The sequence below is a fragment of the Genypterus blacodes genome, unplaced genomic scaffold, assembly GCF_046128005.1.
Source record: "Genypterus blacodes isolate CSIRO-AG114 ecotype Tasmania unplaced genomic scaffold, CSIRO-AGI_Gbla_v1 ptg000037l_1, whole genome shotgun sequence".
Taxonomy (NCBI): domain Eukaryota; kingdom Metazoa; phylum Chordata; class Actinopteri; order Ophidiiformes; family Ophidiidae; genus Genypterus; species Genypterus blacodes.
Window position 1 is genome coordinate 689,913 of NW_027466850.1, and position 22,588 is coordinate 712,500.

Genomic DNA, 22,588 nt, shown 5'->3' on the forward strand with positions numbered 1-22,588 from the left:
AACAAGAGGAACACTGTTCAAGAGACACACTGGACAGTTACAGCTGACTTGTGTGATGAGATGCTCTCAAATACTTATTACAGCTTAGTTTACCGTCTTTGTAAATTTGATTGATTTGATCGCTCCTGGCACTGTTTTGATCGATTATGTATCCACCAAGTTTCCTCCTCATGCTGTGTGTAAAGTCAGATTAAAGTGCCTGGACACAAGATGGCAGTGTTACATCACACTCATGGCCCCTCCTTTCCAATGGCTCCATGTAGACTGCACTGTATAGGAGCTGCGGTGTGTGTTGGTGTGTGTTTGCATCTCTGGTGCATCAGCTTGTCAGTATACATGATGATATTTGTCTGGGTAATTTTCCCGCCTAGGTTGTTTGTTCTTGGCAGATGGTGTAGAATGAAGCTGGGAAACACGGCTCTTTCATTCCACCTGGCACCAAATTAATTTACAATTCATTTGCACTGAAATCAGCATATATTTGAATAGGCATCGCAAATTGACTATTTGAATTGCACACTTCAGTTTGAAAACTTCATTCCTGTAAGAGAGCAACTAGGATATGTAGCATTAAAGTTGTTTACAGCAGCAGGTTAGGAAGTAAAATGTGTAACTGAAGCATTTAGAGGACAGGCAGCGCTTTATTATGATGGCCCTCTGGTGTGGTTTGGTTTCACTGGGTGCTTTCACATTGCTTTTAATTCCACTTCTTCCTATGTTTATTGTAAATTAGTAAGTAAATCGTTAAACTAAATCCTCACAAATGACCAATCTCAGCCTCTGGAGTTCTACGAGGGAATGTGCTAAGAAAGAATCAGACAAGAAGTCATCTGAATATTAATAAAAAACACGTTTTATTTACATAAATTACAAGAAAGCACATACGTTCACCAAAATCTACATTAAAAATGTCTTGTATATATTACATTTAACAGATTTACTATATTTTACTCCATCTTGCAAGTAGAATCTTGAATAAAAACAAGGGCTATATGCAGCTTTATTGACATCTCATTTAAAATCGCTACAAGAAAGTCAAAGAACAAAATCAAATCATTGGGACATTGTACTCACAGCACTTTGAGGACAATAAAATCAGGACAATCGTCTGTGTGACCTCTTGAATATCTGAGACACCTGATTGAGGACTAATGATTAAATACTGTAACTGGCTTTACAATACTTGGCAGAGGAACTCAGCTGACGCTCACAAGGAGGACGTGGTGGAGTCCACCACCTCTCGTCCGTTACACACTGTCGGAACAACATTGGAGGCTGATGCTGCAAAACAGCAAATACACATCAGATCATTTGGATTACATACACACACACACACACACACACGCACACAAGCAAGACAGACACAGTGTGGAACATATGCCACGCTTTAAAACACGGCTGGTCCAAGTGGGAATTTAATCTTTCATTTTCCCTCCAGTGAGCCGAGACAATATGCTTACAGTGTAATAATCATCAAAAACAATTACAACAATGAATTCATTTATATTACTGTGTTTGGAATTCATAATCCATAAACTATAGCTCATCTCTGGCCTCTAGTTATTGTTTATTAATTGAAAGTGGGAGATTCCCCTCCATCGAATCTATGGGACTAAGGGAAAGGACACATTAAGACTTTTTGATTTAAGCTTTCTGGCTTTTGAAACATTTAACAGGAAATGTGTAACACTTATTATAATACTGTATATCTGCCAATATCTGTTTAACATGAGTAGTCACCATAATCATGTTGGTAAGGATTGTTGAATTTAGTTATTAAGTAGACTGTGTGTAGTGAATGTGTACAACCCAAGAATGTAACAGTAAATATGAGATTACAGTCAAATAAACATCACTAGAAATTGTAATTGTACAGTATAAATGAATATGATCAAGTTGGTTGTATACATTAAATCGACATCTCCTATATGCTGAACTAATCACATCTTTTGTCCCGTGGTACCTTGAGAGAAGCTGGAGCCAGGCCCAGTAGTGACGCTGAAGCGAGTGGTGGCCACCCTGAGGTTGCAGACATTCTTCTGTGGCTGGACCAGGATGATGTGGACTTTGGGAGTGAAGAGACAGCCGAGCACCACGGACCCACTGAGACTGACAGAGATGCACATGGTGGTGGTCTGCACCTGGAGGAGGAGGAGGAGGAAGAAGAAGAGGGGAGAAAATTAAATAGATCTATTCAAACGACTCCGAAGTGTTAATTTGGTAACAGGTTGTGTGAGCGAGTGTAAGGAGAGCAAAAGTCAAAACAAGTCGCCGGTCTGTCCTCCTGCATAAATGTTCATTTCTCACTTGGGTTCAGGCTAACGCAGCTCTTTTCAGTGACGTTTATTTGGTGTTGAAAATGTTTGCTGAAGTGTGCATGTGGGTGTGTGTTCAGTCTGGATGTGGAATGTTTAACTGGCAAGGTGTGAAAATGGGTTTCTGTGCTAGAATATTCATTTAAGTGAAGAGAAGCAGCGAGGAGTCAGAATAGAAAACGATGCGGACAAGCTGTCTGTCATAAATCGGCGTGGATGCCAGGTGCAAGCAGAGGAGGAAGGACAAAGCTATCATCTGGGAGCGCCACAGAAAGGTGTAAATGATCTGCTTATTTGCTTGTCAGTCGCCCGCTTCAGCAGCGCTCACTCCTCCTTTCAGCCTGCCCACATCTCGCCGTGTGTCACCGCTCTGCTCCTTCATTTCCAATTCTCTCACAGCTTTCTTTGTGTTTCTGTTCCTGATAGCCGCACAGGCCGATCGCTGTGTGTCATGTGTGGCAGGTGTAGCTAATGTTCACGAGGCACAGCAGGTGTCTGTCTTCACCCTGAATGCTAATGTTGCTGTTAGAATACGTGGGTACTAAGAACCTGTGCTCTACAATGTTCCACCATCAAAACCACATCCGCTCATTAACACAGCTATTTACTGGATGCTGAAGTTGCTCCGACCAAGGCAATACTTATTTGAGCTCTGTTTGTCATTAGTCACACACACTTTTAATGAGATTGCTACTTACATACTTATATATATTAATATGAGTGATAATTCACAGGACATCACATTAATCTATATAGTTTACAGCCAAAGTATCAAAGTAATTAGAGTCACACTAATAAGTTTTCATATAAAGGCTAAGTAATGAAATAAGTCATGAAGCTAAAGCACAACTACACTGAAATGTAATTTGAATGATTTATGTTGTTGACCTATTCTCTATATTAGGCTAAAATGAGAGAGGACAATATACAAATGGATTCAATAATTTCAGCACAAGCTAAACATCCTGCATTTAATTTAGTTTGGAATCACACAAAAATGAGGGCAGTATTGCAGAAGAATGCACTGTTAAGTGCTTTTAATAATTCACAAAGAGTTACTCAGGAGGAGCAGAGGACAAGGAATCTGCCTTTGCAATAATATTCCTCTCCAAATGCTCCTGTTTGAGGCTGGAGAAGAGAATTTAGAGCGCGCTGGTTTCTACTTAAGGCATTTCCTCATTTCCAGAGTACAGCAATGATGCTTCAGGTATAAATAATGTCTTCAGTGTTCAGCTTTTCCCCCTCCAGAGATGCCGGCAGCAGAGATGAGGTTCTCTCTTTTATTGGGCTTTGTGCTGTACGTTTATTGGAAAGATTTATTGGATGAGCCAGATAGAAGCTGGATGAGATAGACTGGTCTGAACCTTGAAGCTACAAAAACCCACAAGTAATCTACCGGTGCACATCTGTGTGTGTGTATGTGTGTGTGTGCATGTGTGTGTGTGTGTGTGTGTGCGTGCGTGCGTAAATCTCACCGGAAGACTGGGACAAAATGCACAACTGAAGAAAGATCCAAATTGATTTATTTTTTGTGGAGTCGGTGGAATTAAATTACATTCATTTCATTAGTATTTTATTTTAGATCACTGACTTGACTCTTTTTATTTCCTCCTCTAATGGAGCGTTTTTGGGCGGATTCCTTCTTTTTCCTCTAAACGCGCTTCATACAGGAGGGAAATCTTTTGTTCAGTCTACAACACAAGCAATTACTTTAATGGAAGAATCATAATTAGACGTCATTTAGCAAAGGTGACTAAAGAAGCACTTCCTGTGACGGACAGCTGAAGATGGCAGGAACGCTTTTAGTCTCCTCCGTGTTCCCTGAGTTCTTATAAAGGTGCTGCCAGCTTCTGAGTGCGACGGCTGTTTAATGAGTTCTGTTTGCTGCTGAGATGAGGTGAGCACACCTGTGTATGAGGTGAGCCCTCTTCCTCAGGGAGCAGTGGAGGTCTTCAATATTTCATATCATAATCAAATGTGTTATCCATGGCTCAGTAGATCAGATTCAGTTTGCTTTAACATTTCATGGACGACCACAGTCAAATCTCTATTTGTTATTCAACCCTAAAATTTATATCAGGCTGTGACAACATTTTGAGAGGCGATGTAAAACTGAGAGAACACTGGTAATCTGTCTGTGTGTGTGTGTGTGTGGAGGAACACCACACCGACTCAGCCGCTTCAGGAATTATTCATCGCTCAAATGGGAGTTTTGCATCTCTCTGTTTGTCAATTGCTCGTATTGCCAGAGGGGCCTGGAGGAAAGAGTCCCTCTGAGCCTCGCCGCAGTCTCAGGGCGGAGGGCTCAGCTGGGACTCCACATCCCAGCCTCTCACACTCCATTCCACACAGCTACCCACAGGGACGCACGGGGACATTCTGTCCGCTTTCAGACCTAATGTCCTTGTCCTCCCTGTTCTGTGTCTCTGTCATGGCAGCTGTGTCAGGGGATTCCTCCATCCAGGCCACTATCTATCTATCTATCTCTCTATCTCTCTATCTATCTATCTATCTATCTATCTATCTATCTATCTATCTATCTATCTATCTATCTATCTATCTTTCTATCTATCTATCCAGTTGTGTCCGTCCATGTGTCTGTCTAATTATTATAACCAAATTTCCTTGAACCAAAGAAATTCCATGTTTATGAATTTCAAGACGACTTGTGCTCAGTGGTGATGAAGGTATGAATCTGTGTGTGTGTGTGTGTGTGTGTGTGTGTGTGTGTGTGTGTGTGTAGGTGATGTAAGTCGGTAACTTACCCTGTAGTCACTGGCAGTAACGTAGAAGATGGGCTGGAAAGCGAGCCAGATGATGCAGGTGGTGTACATGGTGAACCCGATGAACTTGGCCTCGTTGAAGTTCTCGGGACATTTGCGGGTCTTGAAGGCGTAGAACGTGCAGAGGATAATCAGGACGCAGTTGTAGGTGAGAGACATGAGCATGCTGGAGTCTTTGCTGTTGCACTTGAGGGTGACCACGTCTCTCTTCTCTGGGCTCACCTCCTTCCTGACCCCCGGGGTTTCCACCAGCAGCCAGACCAACACCACCACCAGCTGACAGGAGATCAGAGCGCCACAGATGGCAACCTGGGAGGCGGGGCTGATAAAGCGAGGCCGCTGGGCTCCGTCCTTCACTCCGCTGAAGATACGAGCGATGCGGTTGGTCTTAGTTAGCAGGGCTGAGTAGCACACGGCAAAGGAGGTGCCTAAGCCTAAGCGGCGCAGTGTGCACACTGCTGTGGAGGGTTTGGCTATGTAGATGAAGGTCATGCTATAACACATGAGCACTCCCAGCAGGAGGATATAGGTGAGCTCACGTCCGCTGGCCTTCACTACGGGTGTCTCATTATGTTTAAGGAAGAGGCCAATGACGAAGAGCGTACACATCATCCCTAGACAGGAAATGGTGACGGGCCCGATGGCCCAGGCGTCTTCCCAGCGGATGTACTCCTCAGGCAGGTCGTAGCAGCCTGTCAGGTTGGCCAGAGGCCACATGCCAAAGCTGCAGTCAGCGCAGGTGAACTCGTCATGCAGGTACTGGAACGGCTGACAGGGGATACAGATCCAACAACAGACATCTCCAGGCTGCATGCTCTTTATCTCGTTCTTCCTGCAGGGGTCACTGCACTGAGATGTGGGCGGGACCTGTCCGCTCCAGGGGATCATGGTGGTGTTCAGGATCAGGCTCTGGCTCCAGTAGCCCACATTGCGGTAGACGTAGCGTCCTCCTTCTTTGTGGTAGTGGAAGATGTTGTACCGGCCCAGGCTGTCTCCAAAAGTATCGAAGCGGACCACGTTCTCTGTGTCCGGTGGACGAAACGGGGCTGTAGGTAAAAAGAAAGAGAGTGTGAGCCGATAACAAAGGAGAACAGGGCTTTCTGATGACAAATGAAACCATAAATATCATTATTTGTACGTTGAATATTCTGGTCAGTTGTCTGCACTACCTTTGTAACTCCAGGACGATGGAACACTATGAACTCAAATCTTAGCGAGCACATGTTCCTGGGAGGATTCTCATATTTTATTCATCTCTTTCCTTATTTATGTGTCTCTCCTGAAATTCCATTTGTCTCGCAGTGTGGACAGAACGGTGAGTGTGTCAGGACACAGGTGCAAAGTGTGCGTTTACATCACTGGAGCTACCGGGTTGACTCTGATGGGAAGGGACTGGGTTTTGTAATGGAATAGCATTGAAGAGATACATTGTGTTTGATATGAAATAATGTAAACCTAAATTTAAAGGAATAATCTAACATGATCAAATTTGAGCCTATAAATATGAATTCAAGTGTCCTTTATCTATTATTTAAAGCTAATTTCTGTCTTTTTCTGTCCTTTTTCTACTCATTTAGATTCGTGACATTTACAAAACTGTTCACATTTCTTTATTACAATCAGGTAACACACTGCACATCTGCATGAGACAGCAGCAGTGGCAGCGGTTTGTGTCGATCCGAATCAGTATTCAGCGGAAGAACCCTCTCAGTGCTGAAACATAAAATGAGCCTCCAAGTGTGCGGCAGAAGGAAATTGCTTCATCTTTGCAAATTGAATGATAACAGCTCTGCACTGGCAGACTGAGAAACATGTCGGATTACACTTTAACATTTTTACGAATTGGTTGCGATGAATATACAGTAAATTGCCGTAACCAAAAATCTCTCAGCGTGCATGCATGGAGTGCTCTGGGATGACATGATATTATGCAGAGGGTTACTTAAAGGGAGCAGAAGGGAGGAGAAACAGAGAGAGGAAGCTACTTCAGATGGTAGAATCAAATCTTTTAAGCTACACTGGTAATAAAACACGCCCATCAAATTGTCACTCACCCTCAAATTTGACCTTGAGAATGTAGTCTCTGTAGAACTTCCTGCCGTTCCCCGGTTTAAGAGCCTCGCAGACCTTGGTGGAGTTGGGACATAAGGCCTGCCTCATGTTATGTAAGGCAGCCGCCATGGCGAAGACGGCGTTCACCACAAACATGATCTTGGATTCAGGTTGGAAGGGGACGTCCCGTAGAGAGTGCTTCCCACAGCCCAGGTCGTGGAGGCTGCACTGGAACTGGTTCTCCCAAAACTCTCTGAACCAGGGATTCCTGGTGTTGTTGTACGGGTGCAGGGAAGTGAAGTAGTCGTTAAATTGGGGGATTTCATACGAAGCCAGCTCAATGGTGAAGGCCCCGTCCGCCACCGCCTCGCTGCCCCTCACCACGCTCTCCTGCGCTCCCCAGCCGTCACTGGCCACCCAGATGAAGGTCACGTTCATGCGGTTGGCCGCCACCAGCAGCTCACGGGCGTCTTCGCTGCGAGTAAACAGGATGACCACCTTGGCGTTGGATTTCTGCTGCAGGGAGCGGATCACGTTCTCATAACTCCAGCGGCTCATGGAGCGACTCACTTTGGCCGAGGTGGCGATGCAGATGTGACGGGCTCGGGCCTCCTGCTGGAAGGCGTCTATGCCGGTTTCTCCGTAGTCGCCCTCTGATGCCACGGTGGAGACGTAGGTCCAGTTGAAGTAGAGCAGGATCTCCGCCATGGCCTTGGCCTGGTAGAAATCAGGGGGTACGGTGCGGGCGAAGTAGTCGTAGCGAGTCTTGTCACTGAGCTTGGCACTGGTGGAGGCATAGCTGATCTGAGGGATCTGGAAGAGTCGCAGCAGATTGGCCACCTGGAGTAAAGAGCAAACACACACAGACTTATAAGTGTTTTCATCAGGGCTGTATGTAAACAGGAAGAACTCTGACTCAGCGCAAAACACACATAAAACATCCACCTGGCAACTTTGGGAGTCTCTTTAATTACTCATCATTACATAATTGAATGAAATTGGCAAGACTTCATGTTTTCCCCCTGCAGATACAATTAGTCTCATCTCCATTCATTCTCTCGTTTCTTTGCTGGATCCCTGCTGGGCTATTCACAACGGAACTCTCCTGCTGATTGAGCGCCGAGATCCCGGATTTACCAGGAATTCCGGGGGATTGCCTCTAAGTCGCGTCGTCTGATCTCTAATGTTGACAACCGTCAGCAAAAAGGACCTACGGAAGTACGGGCTAGATGTCGAACTTACAACGGGTCAGGTTAACTGTTACTGCAAGATGAAGAGGTTTTAGGAAGGACCTTGCTGTACTATGAGAGAGGAGAGAGATGAAGAAGAGGCTGAGTGCAGGGATCCAGAGACTTAAAGTATGCAGAAACTTTGCTTTTTTCCTGTTTAATAGGATTTGTCATTGTTGTGACTGTGCTGAGGCTGAACGTTTGCTTCAGGCGTTTCTGTGGAAGCCTGCAGGCGGTCCGATCGGTAAAGAACGCCATCCGAAATCTAGTTGACTTTAATGTCGGCTCTCTAACCAAGACGCTCGCAGCCAAAAGCATCGTGCAAACCAATGAGTCACCACTGAGAAAAGTCAGAGGGGGAATTCAAATTGTATCACATCGCTTTAAACTCCCATCTGTGGTTGTCAAGGTGACCTGACGTGGCACTCGAGCCTGTTTACGGCCTGACACTAATGTCCAATATGTTACAAATGTGGTCATGCAATCATCAGCAAAGAGGAAGTTAAGTCTGAAGTTAACAGCCAGGATAGAAAGTCTTTCATCAGTGTACTTCATAAACATTATACAAGATTACATCATGGTTTTAGAGTAAAGCTTAAGTGAATGTGAGGGCAGCACACTGACACGTTAGACGAGGAGTGTGAGGAGTGTGATGCGACTTTGAATGGATTCTAATCATGAGGTCTCACATATTCTGTAGAATCGGAGAGCTGAATATTAAAAAAGCCAATGAAAGCACTTTACACAGCGCCACAGTTATTTTATTTATATTAGCGGTTCAAAAGTGGATTTCCCTCCGAGGCTTCCACAGCAGCAGGGGCAAAGCTTTGATATTATAAACTCTTAATAATCTGATTACTACCCGTACTACCTACTGTCTGACCCGCGCTGACAGCCGCCCACAACATGTGGTGAAACATCTGGCAACGGCGAGGAAACCACATCCTTTCACTTTATCTCACTCACGGCTCAATTCACACACACTGAGGTGAACTCTTGAGGATTTTTCTCCGTCATTTCTTTAGGATTGAACATGAAAACGTGTCAGCATTGAAGATCTGAAGGATAAAGAGGACAAATCCACTCTTTGCTTTCCGCCACATTAAACATCAACAACACAAATGAGACTAAACCGGTGTTGCTGACACATGAACGCTCTCTAATGTGGGTAAGAACTCTAATGCTTAATGATTTTATCCTCAAAACAGAGCAGTAGGTCCACTTTAATGTATCCATGCTCCATTCTGAACGATCGTTTCAAGCTGTTTCATGGCCTGAGGACGGTCATATAGATGCTGACCTAACACATAATAAAGAAGCTACTCATAAATTGCTTGTACACACACTTTTTGTTTGTCTTTTCAGTGAGTGGACACCTTTGTCGCTGCTCGATTGTGCTCGTTACAAAGAGGCGGTCGGAACTGCTGAGAGGATTCCTGTAGGGAGGAGAGGAGAGGAGAGGAGAGGAACACGGGAGCTTCTGCTGGGGATTTGAAGACGCCGTCTCTGCAGCGTCTCTGCGTGCCGCCGCTTCCTTTGTAGACAAAGCAGGCGCGGAACACGTGGAGGTGCATTAATGCGCCGACACGTGCATAGGTGGGACGTTTTATCAAGACGGATGAGATCTAATAAGAAAGGTGTATTCATCCTCTCAGCTGGATTTTGCCGCACACTTTCATTAGGGCATGAACGACTTCATTGTAAGGTATCAGAGGAAGCACTGTGCCGGCGGCCTGTAATCCACTTACTGTTGCTTTACAGAAGGTTATTAAGTGTGATGTCAGATACGTCAGTCATATAGAGGGAATATTGGAAATCATTAGATAAACAGCCGATGTGAAAATGGCATCAAATGGCATTCAGTCAAGACCTTTCCACCTGCCAGAGCCGATGACTGAAACATCTTCATACAGACAGAGATAATTGGAAGTCCTTCAATACAATAGCACAAGATAGCTATGGATATGACGCTCGCACCATTTCCTCGAGAGTCTCCGTCAAGAATCTCCACTGTGATTGTTGTAAAAGGAATCAGACGGAGTCCCAGAGCTGCAGACAGCAGAGCGAGGAGAGCACAAAACCCAGCAACGCCAACCCAAATGAGGAGTAGGCTGCACAATGCGGTGAGGTGTTTAATGGGGTGTTGCGTCACAAGCTGACAGATGGAATGACAGGAGGGTTATCCGCAGGAAGCCATCTAGGAATCTCCTGGTTTACAGCAGAACTCAGAGAATGCAGAGCCCGAATCCAGGCCTGACGGTTTTGTTTGAATCCAACCAGAACCTGAAAGCACGAGTAAGTTGACATATCCACTGTAATGTTTTGAATCTGAGCTCAATCTCTGCTCTCTGACAGTTCGGACAGTTTGGACAGTCATGTCTCGCTCCAGCAGACAAGAACAGGTCCAAATGGAAGTCCTTCATTGCCTCTGCTGTCAGTCTTTTTAGGATTTAAAAAAAGAGCTATTGAGGGATCCTGCAGGATGTGTATTGGACCTGATTCACCTCATCCAAAACAACCTGTAAAGCTTACAGCAGCAAAGTCATGCAGTAATGTGTGATATCTCTTGTTAAGATATGGAAATGTGCTGTGATTTTCAGCGTGTAGTATTTGAGTGCTCCCATTTTCAGACGGCGTTTCAGTTATCTGGATTAAAGCTGAACATTGAAACTCTCACCTTACCAAAATATACCAAACATATCAAATAGGAGCTTGTGATCAATATTTGATTCATGTTTGGGAGGCAGTGGCTCAGTGGGTAGAGCTTCCACTTGGGAACTGGAGGGTTGCCGGTTCGAGCCCCTGCCGAGGTGCCCCTGAGCAAGGCACCGAACCCTCAATTGCTCCCCCCTCTGCGAAGGGTGGTAATGTAATGTAAGTCGCTTTGGATAAAAGCGTCTGCCAAATGATCGTAATGTAATGTAATGCTTAAGATTTGCTGGTTATCCAGGATACAGCAGAGAGCAGATTCGTGTGGCAGGGTTTCCTCTCATACAACGGCAGCATGGAGGACCTGAGGGCGGAGGGATTGTGGAGCTGAGTCACTGAGTAACAGGATTGTCAGATTAAGATACCCAACAAAAAGCTTTATGTTGGTTTATGTACAGGGCTGAAGTAATACAAGCTGCCTGTATGCAGTGAGTACACACAGATACACACGCAGCAGAAAGGCACAACAACCCCCACAGTGCCTTATCTGACAGGAGCATATTAACAGCCACAATGGTGCTGTGTGGGGGAAACCTGCAGGATGATGCCAAGGATGCTAATGAAGGGAAAGACTTTATGGGATTCTATGGCTGAAGTGAAAGAATTTACTGTGTGGGTGAATGAAAACCACTACTACACTAAAATCTTAAAATCTAAATCCTAAAGCTTGAACATACATGTACATGTGTTAACCCTGGCAATAGATTCTTCTATTATACATTATGTTTTATATTTTCTACACTGGTTTTGTTTTGTGTCTGTGTCCATGAATGTAAGGATGAAAGCTAAGGTATGAAAAGACAAAAAACCTGAGAGAAAGGAAGAAGGAAGGTGAGTGAGAAAGTGAGACGGGCTGACATGAGGGCAACAGTCAAGGAATGACATCATGAGTTTACAGAGAGAGAGAGAGAGAGAGAGAGAGAGAGAGAAAGAGAGAGAGAGAGAGAGATGCAGAAAGAGAGAGAGAGAGTTTGTGTGTTGTGTGTTGTGTGCGTGTGCGTGTGCGTGTGCGTGTGTGTGTATGTGTGTGTGTGTGTGTGTGTGTGTGTGTGTCCTGGTCAGGCCTACTTTGTGGAGATGTTTTTTTCTACATGAAAAGCCCATCTGCTCTTCCCAGAAGACGATCTCACTGAGCTTCTACAGCAATAACACTGTATTCCCACAGCAGCAGTGCCTTGCTACACTCACTATCACACATACACACACTCCACTGCTGCACTCTGACACACACACACACACACACACACAAATGCAAACACACAGAGGGTGGACATGCATGCAAACATGTACATAGGCATTCCCTTGCATGTATACTGCAGCACAGAGGATCATGATTAGTTTATTTCTTAAGATGTCAGTTGCTTGGCAACAACCTTAAATATGTTCCTCTGGGTAGAGATCTGAACTGTACCTTGAGCGAGGATGTTTCTGATCAGGTCTTGCCCCCTCATCCTGCTGTATAATAGAAATCTCCTCTGTGCTGCTGAAGTCCTTCAAAGCCCCCAGAGTGGCTGTGTGTGTGTGTGTGTGTGTGTTAAGCTACGGCTAAGGTTCATTCATTTACAACGTCGATAAGTGAGCCTTCATGTGCGCTCACTTTCATTCATTTCACTTTCTTCCTCTGCCACTCAACTCCTGCTCATCTATTAGAAAACAATCTGATCTGTTCTGTCATACAAAGCATGTGTGTGTGTGTGGGGGGGGGGGGGGGAAACTGAGAATAAAGTTTGGGGTTTACAACAAATAAGGAAATTTGAGCTTTGTTTCATTTCATGTCAGGGTTGTCGTCACCCCTTCATTCATATCTCATATGGGGGAGCATTCATGGCGTGGGTACAAAGGAAATGATATGGATTGCTACTGCACAAATAGTCAGTGTTCTGCAGAGCCACTGAATTATCCAATCACAAGTGAATTATTTATGATTTCAGGAGCATGTTCTTTACTTTTGCCCATGAATAATGCATTTTCTCTGCATGGCTTTACTGATACATTTCATCATTATTGTTCTTTCTGGCATGAATTCTGTCATGTGTGTATCCACGTTTAATCCTTTGTGTGACTCATGTGTGCTCCAGCAATTGGCACTGTCTAGCTGCGGATGAAGACAGGTCTATAAATAGGATTTTTAATAGAAGGAAACGGGGAAATTACATCCTTCAGCCTGCTGAAAGCTCTGAAATGTACCTTATTATTCTGCCCACCAGGTTCACAAGTTAGTCTGTAAAGGTCAACCAGTGTGTTCATACGAATATCTCAATGATCAATCTATACATTCCCAGTTTGCATCCATAATATTACAACAAAACAAATATCAGGCACTGTAATACAATGAGAACTTCCATAGAAACAACACAGATCAGGATATTCTCTATGTTTGCTTGCAGACATTTGATATTTTTCATCGTTTCATAGATCAGAGCTGTTTTCAGATTCCAGAATTGGTATCTGTCCCCTTCCTTGTCCCTTCAGTGAGTATTTCACATTGGAGAGGTGTTTTTCTTCCATTGCGTCTTAGTGATAATTGTGTTTTGCCTGGGGGATCCTTGCGTACCCGTGACTCATCTTTAGCAGCACAGACTGCTGTCGGGGTGGCAGGAGTGGACACCCGCCCATGTATTAATCAGAATGCAGCCCCCAGGCAAGATGTTCCTGGACTGTAATTGTGGAATATAATACATCTGATTAACCCACCTCCAGGACGCAGAGGAGAAAATAGGCTAATGTTCCCTCTGTGAAGCCGCCGCACCCCCGAAAAGTCAATATCACAGGAAAACACACTCATTACCACTGAATATGTTGTAGATAAACATGTATCATGTCTACATGAGCGGCTCAGCCCTTCACACTTGAATGAAGATGCTGAATATACTCAACATGTAACCACAAGGTCCCCCTGCACTCATAAGCTGATGTTCATACAGACCACAGGGAGGATGTGCACGGCTTCAGTCACATTCATATTTCTATAAGTAGATGCATTGAAACAGTCCAGATGGTGTTGCAGATCTCCCCGTGCCTGTTACAGTACAGCCTCTGAATGCCAAATGGTTTGACGCCACATCAACTCATTCTCCCCGTGATCATATCAGCCCGTCAGCGTCTCAGCCCCTCTGTGAAACACCATCTCACATCGGATCCTTCTGCATCCTCTGCGCAGCGGCAGGAGCACCTCTGCCAAACCAGCAGACAGCCCGGCTGCAACCACAGATGGGAAAGACAGGACCTAACCGGCGACGGCATCACAGAACTTCGCCTCCGCACTTAACTCAATCTGGTGCCCGCGGAAAGCCAGCACGGCTCGGGCCTGTAGCCAGATCCGCCCACATATCTGTGATTGTCACACCACAACAGCAGCGGCATAGCAACGCGCTCGTTCATTGTGACAGATTTAGACGGCACTCTGTGTTCTCACCACCTGTCAGTTCACCATGTTCCAGCATGTCACCATGGCAATGAGGATCTTTAAACTAACATTATGAGCTGTAAGTGCATGGCCTTTGGGGTGAAATACACACATCTTACTCCGCCACCTGCTGTTCACAGAGAGGGGCAGACATGGCAACCAAGTAAAGGTCTGGCATTTGGATTATGCAGCAACCAGCAACAATTTGAAGAGATGGCAACACCCAGAGGCGCTCCAGACATGCATACACACATGACCTATATGCAGATAACTGGACTGCACCTCTTCAGACACTAGAGAAGTCTGTTTTCTTAGCACTTTCATATCTAATTTAGATTCAATTTCCTCTCAGCTCAGTTTTAAACCCTCAACGCAGTAGGTGAAGGAAATTGAGGTGTGAGCAGATTTACAGAAGCAGGGACTGTGAACCAGATCCTAATTGTCAGCGATGATTAGAGGCTCACCAACAAGCCAAGAGAAAGAACAAGGGTTGGCACGTCTCATAAATGAATTTCATTACAGTGCAGAGGGTCTGTGCAGGGTGAGAAAGGGAACGTGTCACACAGGCAGATGTAGTCGAGGAAGAAGCAAGGGCAGACCTCAGACCTCTGGCTCTTAATAGTACATCCATAAATTACAGCGAGACAAGAGCGCTCTCTAAGGAGCCTCATACGCAGGGCTTCCAAAAATTACAGCTCGTTCATCAAATCCACTATTTCCACACTGTCCTTTTCACCAGGAGTCTCTTTATAGATGCTCCGGATCCCAGGAGCCCCACCTGTGTGTAATGTATTAGTGTATGTTTGGCTCGGTGTTTTGTCAGCAGGGAGATGTTTAATAGAGAGGAGCAGCAGCAAACAACACACTTGGCTTGCAGATTCCAAGTAAGGATGTAGCGGTGGAACGGCATCATATCTGGATCACTGTGTTTGCCCATTGCGGTACAAGCAGGACACAGATGAAGGGAAGCCTGGCGTGTCCAACAGCTCTCTGTTCTAAAGCTGAATGCAGGATATGGAGCGACAGCACTACAGGGCCCAGCTTTAGGACAGCAGATGGACTCTGTAGATGCTATTCACTGTTGCAGTATCGGAGTGAGTGATCAATTTGTTGTTGGCATCTCCCTGCATATCGTGTCTACTCTGGGCCATAGCTCTCGACAAATTATAAGAAAATGGAAGGACGCCACTCGCAGCCCGTCGTCCCCATGTACCCTTTAGGCAAATTTAGCAAAGCTAGCAGCAGATTGCTAATGGCTGCTGTTTGTGCTTCTCATTTATCGGTCACCTGAAGCCAAATATAAAGACGCCAGGACATTCCTCGCTCTGCTGACTGCCGCAGCGTGATGAGAGAAGCTTTACACTTTAAAGATTTGTGGATGTCTCTTACTGGGTGACACTGTGTCTCTTTTCTCAGTGAGTTGGAATTACAGCGACGTGGCAGGTAAATTACAGCCAAAGACACGGCGGCCCAATTAACAGCGCTTTCATGGCATCTGCTGGAGTGAGGCTAAGCCAGCGCCGCCCGCCGCCGCCGCCTCCGCCGCTGAGAGCAATCATGCCGTCACTAGTCATCCTGTCAGCCCGTCCCGAGCACAACATCTGCAGCATGTCTGACTCTGACAGGCCCAGCGATGGAGTGTAAATAACCCGGGAAGGGAGAGAGAGAGAGATGCTCTAAATTAGATCAGCCAAGCATATGGCAATACAGGTAAACAGATCCTCCTTGCGGAACCAATACTCATTAAGTCCCCGTGTTAACATCTCACATGGGGTAATTGCACACAGTGCTTAAGTCTAAATGGACATTTACCATTTGACAATCCATCACCCACTCTCCTCCCTCTCTCTCTCCTCCCTCTCTCTCTCTCTCTTTCTCTAGCTGTTCCTAGTTTAATGTTCCTTCTCTAATCGCCCTGTCAGTAAAAAATCAATGTAGCTTTTGACTCATTTCACGGCTTCACGCTAAGATCATCTTCAAATGAACATGTAATCATTCCGTGACGGATGCGATGTTAATGGTGCGATTCAGTCAGAGTGCCCACCTGAATGGAGACGTCGCTGTAGGAGCCGCCGATCACCCCGGAGATGGCCAGCGGCACGTCGTCGTGGATGGCGTAGGAGCCGTCGGGGCACGTGTACTCGCTGTCGTCCACTTTGGTGAGGGAGGCCCTGACGAACTCCAGAGACTGCTCCAGAGCGTACGTGTCCTTAGAGCACGTGTCCAGTATGTGAGCTCCCAGTCGGATCCCCGGCAAGATGTGCTCATCCCGGTTGATCTCGTCCAGAGCCAGCAGCATGGCCTCCAGTCTCTGAATCCCTCGCTGAGCGTTGATCTTCCCGCAGTCCTCGGCCCCCTCGCCCTTCTGGTGCACGGGGAACAGGCCGCCGATCATCAAGTCTCCTTCCAGCGTGATCTCCCTCTTGGCGTCGGTGCTGTACCCAACCGCCGGCAGGCCCTGGGGAGCCTGGGCAAAGAGAGATACGCACACGTACAGCAGGCTGAGGTGGGACAGCCGGAGAACTCGGGGTAGAGGGCGGACCCCCAACACGGGGGAGTTCCCCAATGACATGTCAGACAAGGTCACACAGCCCCGCCTGCAGTCTCTGGGTCAGCTTGTGCTCAGGGTCAAAGGGCAGTCAGGGTGGCGCAGCACCAGATTTCAAAGCGTCAGTGTTCTTATTCTGATGGAGGCCATCTACAGCATCAATGCCATCCTCCTCCTCTTCCCTTCTCTTCCTCGGAGGTTTTGTAGTTTACAGCCTGTGGATCAAACAGAGAGAAATTCAGTGGAGCCTTTGAGCTCCGGCACAATGAGGGTCTTTGTCTCTCCCACCCTGTGTGCCAGGGACAGACTTGGGTCCTGAACATGCTCATCTCATCGGCACAGGCGAGTAAATATTTGTACCGCATGTTGATGAATACGATAAGCTAGAGCTATCCTGGAGAACACTCCGCTGGGTGGAGGAATAATGAAGATTGTTTGTTATTAAGACGGCGTGCATGCAGGAGGAAACCGATCATAAAGATGAGCTAAGGTTTATAATATTTTCTTTAGTTGTTTTAGAGAATGAGGTCACATTAATAAGCGTCATCGCTGAGAATAATAACAACTTCAATGTTTCCCTTGTTGTCACGCAGGAGGAATATTCCAGAGATACAGAGGAGATGTTCAACACAAACCATGTCTGCTGAAGCTTAAAGCCCGAGTTGATGGAAACTGCAATTAGAGGAGAATGTGCAAAGGACCGCCAATATAATTCTTTGTCCTTCTGTGTGTGTGTGTGTGTGTGTGTGTGTGTGTGTGTGTGTGTGTGTGTGTGTGTGTGTGCGTGTGTGTGTGTGTGTGTGTGTGCGTGTGTGTGTGTGTGTGTGTGTGTGTGTGTGTGTGTGTGTGTGTTTGTTGGGAAAATGCTTTATGCCCTCCTGTTTTCCCATCGTTCCAGCATCTGTCCGTCCGACCTTGTGTCAGTTCTCTACAAAGGCGAATGATGGTCGAGCTCATTTATGATCACATCTGCACATGCTCCTCTACACACCACGTCTGCCGGCATCACATCATGTCCCCTCGGAACAATTTGTCAAATCGCATCATCCACTCATACAGTCTGAGGAAACACTATTTTAAGCAACAAACAAACAGAAATTCCACTCATAAACACAAATCCAAGCACAGGGAATCACTGAATATGGATTTATCTAAGAGGAAGATTTCATTTCCTTACAGGGTTTCATGTGATTGCTCTCGATTGTTCATTATTATTGATGAATGATGATTATCAATAATGTTATATACATTTACTATAGTTTGCTGGACACGTTGTCTAGCCTAGGAGCCTCTTAACATGATGACCTGCATGCAGTGTGTGTATCCATTTAGAATAATTAGAGCAGCTAATTGAGCCTTAGAGAAAATATACTTTCAACCACACAGAGAGGTCAAAGGTCGAAGGTCAGGGTCGGCTACAAAAAAAGATTAAACCGAGCCGGGAAATAAGAAAGGCAGAGCTTTTAAATACTTTACCAAAACCAATCCTGCAGACACGCTGAACTATCTGAAGTGTTATTGTGAACATTTCGAAGCGTTTGCCTTCATCTCTAGTGTGTGTGCGTGTGTGTGTGTGTGTGTGTGCAACAGATGATCACGCTGAGCCGCAGCAAAACACCAGACAGCCCAGCGTCACCTCACGGCCGGGCCTGATCGCTGTGGGTTTGGCCGCGGGGAGAGAGAGGCGGGATGCCGGTTTAACCCCGCTGTCACCCACACACACACACACACACACACACACACACACACACCCCGCTCCATTCCTCCGAGGCTTAATTAGACTCAGCGCCGAGAGCCGGAGAGAAGTTTACCGGGAACAAATTATTGAGCCGCAGCACGATCCGCCTGGCATCCTATTGTCTCATGGCGTCATGGAGGACGCAGACCAGCAGTAATTAAAGCGTATTGATGAGGGGCGAGATGAAGAAGAGGCAGCAGCGGAGGCGGGCGGGCAGGCGGCTTTAATAATAATACCAGTTTCTACAAGTGTGTGTTCAAATATTCCCCGACTTTCACCGAGGAAATGACATGAAAGGTGTGATGGGGGGGCGGAGGGGGGTGTGTGAGTGCGTGTGTCTCAAGACTCCACATTCATTACACACTCTCTCTCTCTCTCTCTCTCTCTCTCTCTCTCTCTCTCTGTTGCCATGGAAACTTGCCAGTGGATAGGGAGGGAGGAGAGGAAGGCAGACAAGAGCAAGCGGGCCCGTCTGACCGTGCCTGGCTCGGGGGTCCTGAGGGAACCTGCACAGTATGAACTTAGCAGCCTGCGATCACGTCTCATCGCCGCAGCGCCGTAACACAGCGACAAGGTGACAAATCCTAAATACAATGACCGGAGAACACCGCTGCGCTCGGACATTTGGTTTAGAGAATATCGATCAATGTTTGGTCAGAGTTTGACCATCCATGGGGACGTTTCTTCTGACACACACACACACACACACACACTCATACACCCTGCAGTGTTTAAGGTTGGAATAAAACTTTGAAACAATATTTTGTTTGGCGCAGATGTCAGACTTTCCTCCTTTAAGCAATTTGTCAACAAGGGAAAGTGCAACGAAAGAAACAAGAATATAATTGTACACAAGTGGAGTGTGTTCCTCACTGTCCCAGAGCGCTGCAGCGGGGAAGGAAGGAAAAAACAAAACACTGGCACAGAATTTGTAAAATGCCCACATGGCAAAAGAAATGAAAGCTCCAAGCTGGTAAGCAGGCAGAGTGTGTTTATGTAGAATGGAATAGTTTGGGTGGGAGGGAGGAGCTGCAGGCAGGAACACTGCTAAAGCATTTAGACACACAGCCTCAGGAGACAGCGGCGACAAAAGGATTCTGCCTGACACATTGTCAGTCTCCTCCCCAATCCTGCATCCTGCATTCCCAAAGGAGGCCTCCACTCCTCCTCCTCTCTCTCTCTCTCTCTCTCTCTCTCTCTCTCTCTCTCTCTCCCTCCACACACTATCCTCCATTTACACTAAGAACTACATCCAGACTCATTTAACATACAGTATATTAGGTTTGTTCTTACTTTTAAGCTCTAAAGTCAAAGAGTTCTTACCGAAACAACTCTACTTTTTGTCCAGGAGGTACAAGAGATTTCATGTTTCAGAGCAACAGCGTCTCTCAGCATAACAATACCTCTATTTATCCTCATTCTGTTTGTAACTCACACATATAAGTGCAGCCCAACACTCAGAACAATAATGAAAGTTTGGATGTATTTTTCTAACCCTTGGATTCCATACACACCCCAAAGCATCTCTCATTTTCTCTCTCTCCTCCCATGCACTCATCTCTGTTTTGCGCTTCACCAGATGGCCTCTTTAATTCAAGAGCGTACAGCCTGCCAGCCTCTTACACACTTCAAACCAGACTGTGTGGAGGAATTGGGAGGAGTGGATGGGTGGGGGTGGGGGTGGGGGTCAGAGGGCGGAGAAGAAAACTCCCAACAAAGATGAGAGAGATGAAAGAGGAACGGCCGGTGGTGGGCAGCAGCAGCAGCGAGAGAGAAGGGGAGAGAGAGAGAGAGAGAGAGAGAGAGAGATGAGGGGTGGGGTCTTCACGTGAACGATGCTCTGCTGGCTGCTTGGTTTTTTTATGACACTCATCTGCCCCCCGGAGTGGAGAGCAGCATTAATATGGTAATATTCCCCCGCAGGCGATAGCACGTGTTGAAGAGTGGAGGTCATCTATATGCGGCCCCTGAGCCAGAGAGAGCAGGTTGCAGGTTGAAGATCCACCGCCCCCACACACGCACACACACACACACACACACACACACACACACATTTGGAGACGCTTTGCAGACCAAAGAGAGCTGAAGCAAAGGTAATGGGAGTCGGGCGTTCCCTGAAAAATCACATTTCCAGCTGACAAAAGGATGGAGACACACACACACACACACACGTTACGTGAAGATGGAACCTTCCAAAAATCTATAACACCTTCTTCCTGTTGAATATTTCATGGATGTTAAAGGCTCATCCCTCCCCCAAGCAGGACCAGTCCCTCCTGTTCCAAATGTGTCTCAAACTGGCCTCAAGAGAAAGAAGTGTTGCCAAGCCGATGCCACTTAATTGCTTCATCGTTTTTAAATCTAGACTAAAGTGTTCCTATGACGTCTTTTGAAGAAATTTGAAGATCTAACGAGGCTCTGACCGCAGTGAACAGGAGCAGCAGAGGCCTGGGTCGTCACTTGGCTCCAGGGTTCTGTTGTTTGCATGATCTATAGAACGATGTCAGAGGAAATCCAACATGAATGAACTTTAAGCTTCACTGAGAGGCGAGCAAACACACACACACACACACACTCCACACTCCTGTCCTGCTGGGTTAACACTGACAGGAAGATCAACCAGATCAATGATATTTACTGAAGATACAATCGGGGGGGGGGGGGGAAGAGACAAACCGCCTCCCCAAAATAAGGCGGCTGACCTTTCCTCATAAGGTCATCCAAACAATTAACATGAAGCAGTGAGGAGGTTTCAAGTTGAAGTATCGGATGAGGCGAATCAAGCGCTTCCTGTAATTATCCGGCCCGGCGATCCGTCCAGGACATGTGCTTCCATCTAACAACACTGTGAGCTCACATTCACATCCTCATTATGATGCAATCCACTTCATCTTCCCACCATCTTTCAGCCCTGACTGGATTCCTGCGTGGCCTCATCCATCTCCTCACCTGTAGGGAAAGGGGGGAATCCCTGGCATGCGTTTGGTCGGTCCCTCCACCTCCCAGGAGCCCCGTTTCAGCTCCCTCATCAAACATTCATCCTCTCTCTTTGTCTCTCAGAGATCATTACTGCCAAGCCCATGATTGGCCCCGAAAGGGAGTGATGGATGCGTGGTGCTTTTGTTTCAGAGGGGTTTTTATTGTATCTCTGCATTATTCATCTTCACGCAACCACGCTGAGAGAGAGGGAGAGAGAGGAAGAGGGGAGAGAGAGAGAGAGAGAGAGAGAGAGAGAGAGAGAGAGAGAGAGAGAGAGAGAGAGAGAGAGATGGTGTGTTTTTTTGGCGGGGGATGATGCAGAGTGATGTGTCTACACCAAGAAATTGTAGCTCACGTTCAGTTACTCTGTTCTATAAATGATGGGCTGGATCATTTATTCAGCTGTAAAACTATTTATCACGGCGGTCAAGATTGATTTCATCTCTTTAGTTCAATCTTTCATAACTCAGTGTGACTGATTTTATTCTGTGACTATCACCACCCAGATTATTCCGTTTCCATCCCAGGAGGTCGCCGCCCCTCTCTTGTTTATTTCCTCTTTCCGCATCTATTATTTTTACCTATCAACTATCTACAGGTGATTGAATACTTTTGGCTATCAGCTCCTCAACCGCTTCATTAAAGCGTTTTGTTGCATGAATATCCTCTCCAGATCAATACATCACTGCCTCAGTAGGAACAATGAGGCTTGCAGGTCCTCAGATAGGAATCAGCTCATCACAGCAGCTGCTTCATTACAGCACGGAGATGAAGATAAGCTTTAGAATACTTACATTCAATAACTACCTATCTCCTGAATGAAGAGATC

The 22,588-nt window shown here is 46.1% G+C and overlaps 1 protein-coding gene across 1 annotated transcript; it reads right to left on the reverse strand.

Moving 5' to 3' along the window:
• Positions 1-1,207: 1,207 nt before the first annotated feature.
• Positions 1,208-17,066, reverse strand: grm2a (glutamate receptor, metabotropic 2a). The gene is made up of 5 exons (XM_076147298.1): positions 16,539-17,066; positions 7,153-7,990; positions 5,081-6,144; positions 1,964-2,141; positions 1,208-1,281 (listed from the first exon to the last, which is right to left on the reverse strand). Exons 1-5 carry the CDS (start codon positions 17,064-17,066, stop codon positions 1,208-1,210), a joined length of 2,682 nt encoding a protein of 893 aa, XP_076003413.1.
• Between the last annotated feature and the right edge of the window lie 5,522 nt (positions 17,067-22,588).

Bases quoted from the DNA above. Each gene is read 5' to 3' on its own strand.
- grm2a (XM_076147298.1), bottom strand. From the start codon at position 17,066: ATGTCATTGGGGAACTCCCCCGTGTTGGGGGTCCGCCCTCTACCCCGA. The intron at 7,991-16,538 runs GTGGGCACTCTG...TCTTTACTCCAG, and splicing joins ACAGCGACGTCTCCATTCAG to GTGGCCAATCTGCTGCGACT. The intron at 1,282-1,963 runs GTACCACGGGAC...GCTGTTTTGCAG, and splicing joins TGGCTCCAGCTTCTCTCAAG to CATCAGCCTCCAATGTTGTT.